The 11646-nt window shown below is 43.1% G+C and overlaps 1 protein-coding gene across 4 annotated transcripts in view; it reads left to right on the top strand.

The window, feature by feature from the left end:
- Window positions 1-817: 817 nt before the first annotated feature.
- The window catches only part of LIFR (LIF receptor subunit alpha), a 91748-nt gene continuing 80919 nt past the window's right edge, over window positions 818-11646 (top strand). For 2 of the 4 annotated variants that reach the window (XM_036846777.1, XM_036846782.1), the window contains exons 1-2: window positions 818-1112; window positions 7900-7992. In XM_036846777.1, coding sequence (XP_036702672.1) covers window positions 7964-7992 — 29 coding nt within the window. In that variant the 5' untranslated portion in view covers window positions 818-1112; window positions 7900-7963. Of the gene's footprint in view, window positions 1113-7899; window positions 8024-11646 lie in introns of those variants that run through there. The other 2 variants (XM_036846780.1, XM_036846781.1) reach the window with 2 other exon arrangements.

Raw genomic sequence — 11646 nt, 5'->3', positions numbered from 1 at the left:
AAACGCTCTCCAGCTAATTACATTTGGTGCATTACTCTGGAAGAAAATCGAGGCCAAGTGAAACTGCGGAAATGGGAACAATGCAAGGAGGAAAAATCTCACCCCATTAAGGGATCCGTTTTTTCTCCGCACAAATAAGCCCACCACGCCTTGGAGGCAAGACTAGATGGCTCCAGGATACTCTCAGAATGCTCCCGCGGGCCCTCTCGGGCTGAGGGAGCCCTGCATCGGGGAGGAGGAAAGTGGCCTGAGCGGCAGCGCCCCAGCCATGTGGGCATTTTAGGTAACTCATAAAATCTAAGCAATCGCTCCCCCTACCCCCGCCCAGGCGTAGAGGCTGGTTTTCGTGTGTCTTTACAAAGGAAGCTAAAACACGGCCCCACGTCGTCCTCTCCTCCATGCAATGTTTGCAAATCGCATTGACAGCGTTTTGGGAGCCGCTCTCCGCACAGGGCCGCCGCGCACTAGGCCGGCCTTCCCTGAGCATTTGCACCAGCTGGGCCGCTCCTCTCCCCGACTCTTCCATGACCTTCCGAGATTGGCCTCGCGACTGGACTCTCTGCGGAAGCACCTCCCTCGGTACTCGGCCCCCGCGCGCGGCCGCTCTCCTCTTGCTCTCAGGGGCAGCCCCGCGGCGAGCGCCGGACGCGCGCGGCCCCGCCGCGGGGGGCGGCGCCGGGGGCGCGCGGGAGGCTTCCGGCGGGGGCGCGCGGGCGGCGGGGCGGGGCCGGGGCCGGGGGCGGGGCCGGGGCAGCAGCGCCCCCCGCCGAGCGGCGTGCAGGCACCGCCCCCGCGCGCCGCAGTCCCCGCTGGAGCGTCTCGCCACTGGCCGTGGCCGTTACTGTTGCCTCCGTGAGGCTCTGGCGGCGGCGGCGGCTCCCGGGGCTCGCGGAGGGCAGCGGGCCGACCCTCGCCCGTGGCCGCCTGGAGCAGCCCAGCGCTGGGACCGGGGAGGCAATACGGCGGCGGCGGAGGCGGCGGGTTGTGCCCGGCCCCCCTCCTCTACGCCTCCAGCCCCCGGGCGACTGCGGACTCCGGGCAGCCCCCGGGCGGCGGCCGAGGCGGCCAAGCTGACGGCCGGGGATGGCGAGATAGCGGCGCGGGAGCGGCTCGTGAGTACTGGGAGCGGGTGGGCGCGGCGCGAGGCGCGGGGAGTGGGAGCCGCGGAGCCTGGAGCCCAGTCCCGTGGGCGCGTCGCCGCGAGCGCCCGGCGGCCCGCGGGGGGCGGGGGGCAGCGCTCCGGCCGGCTTCGGCCCGGGTGTCGGGGAGCGTCCGAGAGGAGTGACCGGGAGCGGGGGGTGGGGCGCGCCAGGTCGCGCCGCTCTCCAAGCACCCTTGGGCCACCCTCGGCTCCCAGAGGACGCCGACTCCCCGGCTGCGAACTTCTGCCCCACGTAGGGCAGCGAGTTCTGAGGCCACAGGCTACCTGGGGGATGGGAAGGAGCTTTAATTTTTATTTTTGTTAAGGGATGTAATCAACCAAGTGATTTCGTGACCCCGTGCCTCAACTTTTCATTAAACTAGTTCTCTGTCCCTTCCGTATTCATGGTGTATTTGATTCACCTGTATATTATGTGCTTGTATCCGAAGGCGCTATACTGATGAAAACCAGTTAAAGAGTTGGCGATCAAAGTTAGGCTTCGTAAAAGATGACACTTTTAATGCGTCATTTCAAAAGACAGAGCTGGAATCCTGAGTTGTGTCTGACAGAAAACTCTGTGCTTCAAATGCTGTGAATGTACGCCTTGAATAACATGATTCTGGCCTCCACCGGCCGCGTCCCCCACCTTTGGCTGCCAAAAATATATGAGATGTTTTATTTGCAGTTGGGTACCTGTGTGCTCCTTTTTGTATGGGTGTGTTATTGCAGTCAAATATTGATATAGCGTATATACTGATACTGAATGGCGTTTGAATGGAAATGAATTTTTTGCATTTTTTAATGTGTTCTTTTAAGATACATTTTTCAACAGAAAGGTTTCAGTTTAAAGTTTGCCTTCTGATTTGTTTGTTTTCAGTTTCAGATTTGTCTTTAATTAAAAAAAAATTTGCTTGGAGTAAAATTAAGTGACTTAGTAGTATCATTTAGTCAGGGGTCCAAAAATGATTCTTAAATTAAATCTAAAGCAAATTCCCCTCCCCAGAAAAGAAATATTAAAGCGTTCGTTTAGTGCAAATGATGCTTGCCCCTTCCCTTAAATGCTGATTTTGCCACAGATCTGAACTCACATTTCACTAGTATCGGAGGGTTCCTTGTCTAAGCCTGGCAGGGGAAAGGAAACCTAAGTATAGCGTGTGTTTTTAAAAGCACTGTCCTCTTACTTGTTTCTTACGTTGACTTTCTGTTTTAGAGCCAAGGGGAAACTGTTTATTTGGAGGCTTTATTAGGTAGGTACAAGCTCGATTTAGATTTCCCTTCCAAGGGTTGAATTGAGGCTTATTTGCTTTGTAATAGGTGAGATCACAAGTGCTCCTCTCTAATTAGCTGAGACTGGGATTCTTTTCTGGGAAATAAGGATCAGGAACTTCGCTGTTGAAGAGAACAAACTTTTGTGATTTTTGAAAGCTTTTGCTTGTTGATGGTCCTCACTGAATAGTATGTTGGCAATAATATAAATTATTATAATATTAAGATTTATCATATTAATTTGTGGGACAGGCAACCTATGCACACTGTAGAAGATTCAATATGTATAAAAAGCTATAGAGTGGAAGGTATACCTCTCTCCCCGAGGCCATGCCTCACTGCACCCTGTTCTCCCCAGGACCCAGGGTTACTAACTCCTGTGTATATCTTTCCAGATAAAGCCTATGCTAGTATAAACATTTTGTATGTGTTCTTTTTATTTGTGTTTCCACAAATGAGGACGCATTGTATACTCTGTTCTGCACCAGCTCCCTGCCCTCCCCTCCCCGCAGAGTACTAAATCTTGGCAGTCTCTACATCAGTACCTAAGAGCTGTCTCATGCTCTAACAGCTGCTGAGTACTCCATTAAGGATGAACCATAATTTATTTAACCTCTTTATTGCGGTAGGTTGTTTCTACTATTTTGCTATAGAATTATTGTAAAACATTAGTTTTTGAGGTTTTTAAGTGGATTTCAATTATTCCCAAAGGCCCAGAGGCAGTAGGAGCTTACTTCTTTGCATCATGTCCAGGAAATAAATGCCCCTTCTCTCCAAGGTACACCCTTTCCTTTTATATAATTTCAAAGCAATCCATAAGGATCCATAAGTGTCTTTGTGGTGAAGCATGAGACATCAAGGCCAGTTACTAAGGTTGTATTCCTTGATTAACACCTTAGCTCTTTGTTTCAACAAAAGAAATAAAAGAATAGATATAAGTTGTTAAGAATAATCTGTAAGAAAAATTCTTAAGAGTTTGAATATTTTGAACATGGAGAAAAAGCTTGTATCTTTGATTAAGTTGAAGATAAAGGCAGTTTATCAGTCGTAAAACTTGTTTGCCATTAGGCACTAACATCCCTGCCTTCTGTAGATTATCACCAGTATCTCATATTTTAATGTTGCTATAGTATGGTTATAAATTGTACACTTTGGGAGAAGGTTATTCATAACTTTTAAGAGGGAGTACGCTTTTAGAAAATATTTGGCCCTTTTAAAATAAAAATTTGAGGTCTCTTAGAGTGCTTTTAAAACAGAGTAAATTGTAGAAGTAAGACTAATGCTAGCTAGCACTTGAGCCAAATACATTATATAATTTGAGTATTAGCCAATGTTAAGCTTTATATTTCCATTATGCTTATTTCTGAGAATGATTTTAGGACTAATGTAAGAAACTGTAATAATCCTTTTTTTTTTTAAACTGACCAAACAAATCTTTTCACATTTAAGGTGTTTTCTTTTTCCTTTGTTATTCAGTACCTGTCCTTGTGTTACAGAACTGCTAATATTGCATCTGTTATATTCCAGGCAACTTTCTAGCAACTAAGAATATAGCAGTGCACAGGACAGACAGATCCCCTTCTAATGAGTTCACATCTTAGTGAGGGAGGTGGATAAAAAGCAGAGAAGCAATAAAGGCAATAATATCAGAGTGATAAGTGCTGGGAAAGTGATAAAATAGGTTTGCTGTGGCAAACAGGGTCAGGGTAGGGGCTGCTGTTTTAGACTGAGTGGCCCTGGAAGCCTCTCTGAGGTGGAGAGATTTGAACTGAGAGTTGAGTGTGTTTTTGGAGAATGGTGACTCAGGCAGAGGGAACAGCACATGCAAAGGCCCTGCAGCGGGGCTGAGCCTCGCATGCCAGAGGAACAGAGGGCTGCCTGTGTGGCTGGAATTTATGATGAAAAAGTGGCTGGCAGGAGAGAGCAGGCACTGGGGCTAGTGTCCTGGGTATTTGCATATGTCAAGGAACGTTTATAGAAGTGGGAAAGAGACCTTGGGTGGTGGAGTTCCTCCACCTGCTGGAAGCTCCAGGAGGGCAGGCATGGATCTGCTTGTTCCTCATTGCTTACCCCGTGCCAGGAACAGCCTTGGTCAGAATGGGCTGTGAATATTTATAGAATTAATGAATAATTAGAGAGTTTAAGAAATAATCTTGCCTGGTTTTGGTCAAAATACCTAGATTTGGGAGTCTTTTGAGTTTTCCATCTTGGCTCTGGCCCTTGACATTACCAAATCTGGTCTACTGTTAACACATCCTCTCAAATTGTTGCTTTAAGTCAGTTGCATTTGATTTCTATTCCCTGAAATTAGAGTATGAAGCCTTAAAAGCATGCCTAATTTTCCAGGACTTTATAGTGATTTCTAAGTAATTTAGTTAGAAGTTCCATCTTTGATTTTAGTGGATTAGCCATTTGCCTAAGTGTAAAAATTTCAGAGATGCCTTTTTTGGTATAGTGAATGTTTGAATCCTTTTGGGCAGATGACAGACTAATGAGCACATAAAATGTATGTATTTTATGCAGGTACTTTAATTCTCACAGGAAGAATGTGTGTGTGTTCTATTTTAGGGAGTATCAGGAACTGTGGTATTTCCTCTTCCCAACTTCTAATCTGTTTGTCATTCTAAATATATGTTCCTTTATATTAACTGAAAGCTTGGGAAATGAGTTTTGTGCCAAGCAATTGTTGTAGATGCCTAATTAGAATCTGTTGTTTTTTTCTTAACTGTGACTTTTGAGGTCCTGTTCGATACCAGGAGTTGTGATCTTGCAGAATGAGGGGGGTTGATTTTTTATTTCCTATCCTAATTGGTTGATACCTGAACCCAGTAAGTTGTTCCCATATAAGATAATTTTATCTTCCAGCATTCTCTCTTAAGCTCTGTGCACATGCTATGTAAAGGATGGATTCTGTGACTCCAAAATCTTAAATCAAGTTACCTTTGTTTTTCATCACTCTCCTTGCAGTGAAAGGTCTTCAGGCAAATTGCGGAAGCCCATACGCATCTGTTTTATAGGCCACTGGTACATTGAGGCTTAGATGCTTGAGTTAAAGTACTTTTACTACTACCTTTACATTTCCTTTGTGAACTACAGAGATGCAGGAGTTCCAGATTTGTCTTACATTGCCTAAGATTTACAGCACATACATTCCTTACCAATCCTTGCTGCTCCTCTTGCTCCTGTGAGCAGAGGTTGTGTTTATCAAATACTGTTTTATGCTTTTATGTTGGAAGTTGAAGAAAACCTTCTGGTGGGTGAATTTTTCATGTACTTTTGCAGAGAGGTGAGAAAATCTTGCCTCTATCCGTTCTTCTGGTTTGTAGGGCAGATACAGAGGAAGACTTGGAATCAGTATGTGCCAGTAGCTGAGAATCTGTATCTGTATTATTAAGTGGCAGTATCCTGGAAGACCACAAGAAGGCGCTAATACTCCCATAAAGTGTGTGGCTCTTTCCTAAGGGTGACTTGGGATACTGAGGCCCCTTGCCTTCTTCTCACTGCTTGCAGGAGCAGGCTTCTCCAAGGAAACCCTGGATCGGAGGACAGTTGAAGCAGTGGTGGTGGGAACATGTGGTGGAAAATAACAAGTGGTGGCAGAAGTAATGCTTCCCATTTCTCATATTGAAAATGCTGGTGGGGCAGTGAATTGTAGACATTTTGTAGACAGAATGTGCCTTTGAATTGGGGATGAGGGTAAGCTGGAGAGAGGTGAGACTCCACCATCACGACTTAGTGCTGCAGCCGCCAGCGTGCCACCTTAAAGCTGGGTGCCAGCCTTCCCAGTCCCAGGCTTGGAGACCTGCCGCCACACCAGTGGGTCCTGTTTCATGTTTCACGCTGTAGTATTTATAGTGCATGCAGTTCAAAAGCGAAGGAGGCAAGAACATCTTAGGATCCTTTTCAAACAAACAGTTAAAATTGGGAGCATAAATCTTCATCTAACACGAACCTTATCCTGTATCATTCCTTGAAGTTACCTGGATCACCAAAGTTTTACTGTAGATGTAAAATTTGGGAGGAGGGGGCTGAGAGCTTCATTCTGATTTCTAAGGAAGGACTATATATAGTCCTGTATATAACGTAAAATGCAAAGCATTTACGAGTAATAGGAGCTTAAGCATTCAAACAAAACCAAAGAAGGTATAGAATTTAAGGGCCAGAAGGGGCCTTGGATCATCTGGTCAACTTTTTTAAGTTTACTGATAAACCAAGCCCCAGAGGTGTTCTAATTTGCCTAAGAATCCAGTAGTTCCAGACTGGTGTTTGTAACCACGATTTGCTGATTCCTAACTGCAGGGTTCTGAGCTCCCCTCTGGAACATCAGGAAATTTGTGGGGTTCACTGCTGTGTCTCCATAGAACAGCGCCCAGCCCAGATTATTTGTTGAATAAATGAATACATAAGAGAATTTTGAGAACTTAAGATTGCACATTAGCTATTAGATAATACTTATAAAATTGGAAAGAATACATGGTTTCATGAGTTTCTTTTCTTGTTAAACAACAGAGCATGTTGCTATTAAAGCCCAAACTATTAAGCCTAATATTAGCCAGATGGGCAAATGAAGATGTGGAGTTTTACTTACTAGCTTGGCACTTTTCAGAGCCTGGTGTCACTAGATCTTGTAATATTCTTTCTGTTCAGTCTGCTGGGATCCGGTGTCATTCAAGTTTTTATTTTGTATTTGAAAACGTATGTACTTTAAAATTTAGCATTTGTTGTCTGAATTGTTTGCTATTTTTCTAGCTATGTTTTATCAATAGTTTCACTATTTTTAAAACTTAGAGCCATATAGGGATTTGATTGTTTACAAACAAATCTAGCTAACCATTAGGTTTTTGGGGATTGTCACTTTCAAATGCTGCTGGTGGGTGTTTCAATTGTTATAACTTTCCAGGAGGGCAATTTTGTTTATTACTCACCGAAAGCCTCAAAAATGTGCCATGTCCCTTAGTCAGGCATTTCCACCGCTAGGAATTTAAACTAAGGAAAAAAAAATAAAGTGTGTGCACAGAGACCAGTCTATAGCAGTGGTTCTCGCCTACGCGGTGCATGTGGGCACCGTATTCCTGTCAGGAGCTTTCTCCCCGCACAGTGATTCTTCACTTGGCGGGAAGTCCACGTAGTGGGGTGTCTCAGATTGTGAGGGGTGGGGTGCTCTCCCAAGCTTGGAAACTCATCTCCAAATTCTGGTGACCTCCACAAAAAGTGCACCAAAAACCCCACCTTTAGTTTGCAAAAATGATTTTTGTAGCTTTGTTTATGATAGTTATAAGCTAGAAACAACTTAAATGCTCAATAATAGGGAGATGGATTACTTAAATTGTGGTATATATCAATACTTGTAATGAAAAACCCTTTCTTCATTGACAGTGAGGTAAGAAAGTATTTATTGATTTGGAAAGATACTCAAAATTTGTAAGCTGAAAAAGCAGATTGCAAAACAGCATGTGTAAGTGGATCTAAGGTGTTTTTGTTTGTTTTTGGAGAAAGGGGCAGAGAGAGCGAGCGAGCGAGCAGGAGTGTGCAGTTTTCTACCTCTTATGCTGGAAAATGCCGGAAGACTATACACCAGATGTTAGGTGAGAATATCTCCTTGTGCTGAAATTACAGGTGACTACTATTTTTATTTTCCTGAATTTCCAACGTAAGGAGCATATTATGTAGTAAAGAGAATGAGAGCAGCTTCCTTTTTTCATTTACTGGTTAGGCAGCCCACAGAACTTGGACAAGTTCTGTGTCTGATTTCTTACCTGTAAAAGGGAATAATATCCACCTCATCGTGCCTGCCAGTAGTATGTGTTAGATAAATGTTACCTTTCCCTCACTATTCTGTTATGATTAAGGCCAATATTCCTACTAATATAGGATTTCTAAGCAGAATAACATATCAACTGTTGTAAGAAGCATTTTATGACATTCTGACAAAATATTTCATTTCTTCTGGTCACTGGGAAATATTTTGTTGAGTTATTATTTACTTTAAAACTGAAATGCTTTCCAGTGCCAAGAAATTTTATTTTGAATCAAAAGCTTTTTTTTTTCTCCTTTGTTTCCTTCTGTATCGGTTTCCGTAGTTCTGTATGATAAGTTCTCAAAAGTCAGGGTCCGATCTTTCTTCCTTTTATAGAGTTGTTAAAATGAAATGTGATTCATTCATTCAGCAACTATTAAGGGCCTTTTTTTCCCCAGGCAGCGGGTAGGCATCAGATATGCAGCAGTGGGCAGGGCAGACACGCCCCCACTACTTGCATGCCAAGGAAAGTGACCAGAGCACTTCAGGGCCAGGAGGCATACCCACTCAGTAAAAGGTGTGTTACAGCAGCTGACAATCAAGTGGGCCTCATTTCCTCTCCTGCGATTTTAAAAGAAACTATGTTGTGATGTTACTTTTCAGTGAACACAAACATTGCCTCCTGCTTGTTCTACGAAGTACATGAGGAGCAGACTAGGTTATTTCACCTTGACATTCACTGATGATTTAGTGATGACTTGCATTATATATCTGTGAGAATATCCTGGGCTAATAGTATTAAAATTGCTACTCTGTATCCTCTATGAAGGATATGCCTTTTTTGAGATTATCTAGTGTAAAATTACTGCTGTGGGTTCCTACTAATAAATTGAGGGTGGATAGAATTTATCGATACCGCATTTGAGAAATTCCAGCACGTGGTCTCACTGAGGATGAGGGCAAAAAGCCTGCAGTTTAAGGTTTCCATTTGACGGTATATAAGAATACATTAATTTTGTAATTTGTTCCTTGTGTAGGGACAGTTTTGGCAGCAGCTGTAAATGTTTTGATATAAAGTACACCCTCAGTGTTCATAAGAAGTGTCTCGGGACCTTTATGGCAAATACTGACCTTGCATTTTATTTCCCTGATACAGCCTAATAAAAGAAGACAGTTTCATAAATCATTTTTTCTTGTTCCTGTGTAGAAAGAATGTAGAAGTCATGTCACAGGTTGGAGCCACTAGCAAAGCCAATATTTTATTCTTTCTTTATCTCACATTTTTTCCATCTACACCATTGCTTTCCACGGCCTATTCCACTTCATTGGCCTCCGCTGGAACCAGCAATTAGCTTTCTTTTTTTTAGTGGTGGTGGGGGGATCTCTTTTCACAAAGAAATACCCTTTATCTCTCTTGAGATGTACTGAGTATGTAATATTAAAGGGAGAGCAACCAAACTGTGTTGACCTGCAGACCTTAAGCTGTTGTCTAGACCTAGAGTTTAGCCAACTTACTCTTTCTCAAATGCAAACTTCAATAAAAGTACAGGTGACTCTGTTTTGGAACTTTTCAGCTCACTTACAAATAGTCAAAGTTGTGATTGCTGTACTCACGCATTCCATGGGCTGTATTGCTGGGATCAAAAACTCAAATGCTTACAGGGACAGAAGAGGTCACAGACATTGCTGAGTGGGTCTGATCTGCCTTTTGTCTTTATGCTTCTGATAAAAACATAAGGAATATTTTACTTTCTTCTTAATTCTACTACCAGATAGACAACACTGATAGTCTAGATGAATGGCAACTGAAATTTGTCTCAGTTTTGGGGACCAATAAGGAAAGACACAGAGGAGGGTTGGATCTGGAGCAACCTTGAGCTGATGTGAGCTGAGTTTTGAAGGACGAGTTGGTGTTTGTTAAATGGACAGGGAAGAGTGGAGTAGGAAGGACATTCTGGGTAGAGGGTAAGGTGTGCAGTGACACAGAGGACAGCAGAGCCTGCCATGTTTGTTGGGACTTGAGCACAGGGCCAGTGTAGGTCAGAGGGCAAAGGTAGGTGGGACTGAAGTTAGGCGGCTTGGAACAGCAGAGAGCCTCATGCCATGCTGACAGCTGGCACCTTCTCCGTAGGCCAGGGAGAGCCATGGAAAATTTCAGGCATGTGAGACTGACGATTCAGAAGGGGGCCTCCAGCTTGTGTCATGGAGGCTTGGGAATCCAGAGACCAGGGAGCAACCTGGCAGGAGTGCAGACCAAGGGGAAGAAGCCCCAACAAGGCCCCAGCCAGGCCCAGCCCTGGAAGTTTGTCTTTACTTTCCTAATAATGTTGAGACATTATTTCCTAATAATGACACGTGCAGCAGTAATGACTCTGCTCTTCCCATGCTCAATCCATCATGCCCTTTTCTTAAAGCTTTTGATTAAACTCAAATGGTGAGAAAGCATTCAATGTGTTTAAAGCTATCAAACACAGATCTACTGATGCTTTACCCTTACGTTGCTAAAAGTTTGAGAGATCCAAAGTGTGGGTGATTATAAAACAGGGAGTAGGTGAAGTGGGAGTGATGAAGTAGCCGCTTGAGCTAAAGATGTTGGTCAGAGGGCACAAACTTTCAGCTGTAAGATGAATAAATTCTGGGAATCTATAGTTAATAAGACGGTATTGTATATCTGAAATTTGTTATGAGAGTAAATCTTAAGCATTTTTACCACACATGAAAAAGAAAGCTGTGAGGTGACAGATGTCTTATTAACTTGGTTGTGGTAATCATTTCACAGCGTACATATACACGTGTCAAATCATCGTGCTGTATACTTCAAATCCATACAATTTTATTTGTCAGTTGTACCTCAGTAAAGCTGTGGAAAAACAATAGGGAGCAGGTTGCACCTATGGAGAGAAGGGATAAGAATACTTTGAGTAAGGTTTATATTGAAGCAAGAATTTATAATAATTTGGACAGTAATAAAGACAACAATAATAGCTTATGTTTCATATTATTAATACTTTAATGTTAGATTACCTACTTACTCATTTTTTAGACTAAAAACGAATCCCTCAATTTTAATACCACCAGAGGACAGGATTTTAGATATTATGATAAAATGAGGAGACAAGAGAGTTGTCCCTCTTCTTGTTATTTTGGCAGTTACATTACATTATTGGCCCATTTCACTGACCAGTCTTTTGTGTTTTTCCCACATGCTGCTGTTAAGTCATATCTCCTCCAAACTGTATTTGTTTATTTTCTGTGTGTTGTTGTCATCATCATAACCATTTTATTTGGGACCCTGAAATTATCAATGCTAAATTTATCTTATTGGATTAGTTTGTTAGATTAATTTGTTAGCATCCTCATTATTATGTGCAGTATATTTTCTACTTTGCCCATTTTTTGGTCCACAAATTTGAGAAATGTGATTCCTGTATCTTCCTCCATTTCATTAATGAAAATGTCAAGAAAAACAGAACTCTGTCACATCTGTCCATAATCTTCGTCC

Source organism: Balaenoptera musculus, chromosome 3, assembly GCF_009873245.2.
Source record: "Balaenoptera musculus isolate JJ_BM4_2016_0621 chromosome 3, mBalMus1.pri.v3, whole genome shotgun sequence".
Classification (NCBI taxonomy): Eukaryota; Metazoa; Chordata; class Mammalia; order Artiodactyla; family Balaenopteridae; genus Balaenoptera; species Balaenoptera musculus.
Note: the sequence above shows the minus strand (reverse complement) of the source record. Positions and strands in the feature narration are given on the sequence as shown.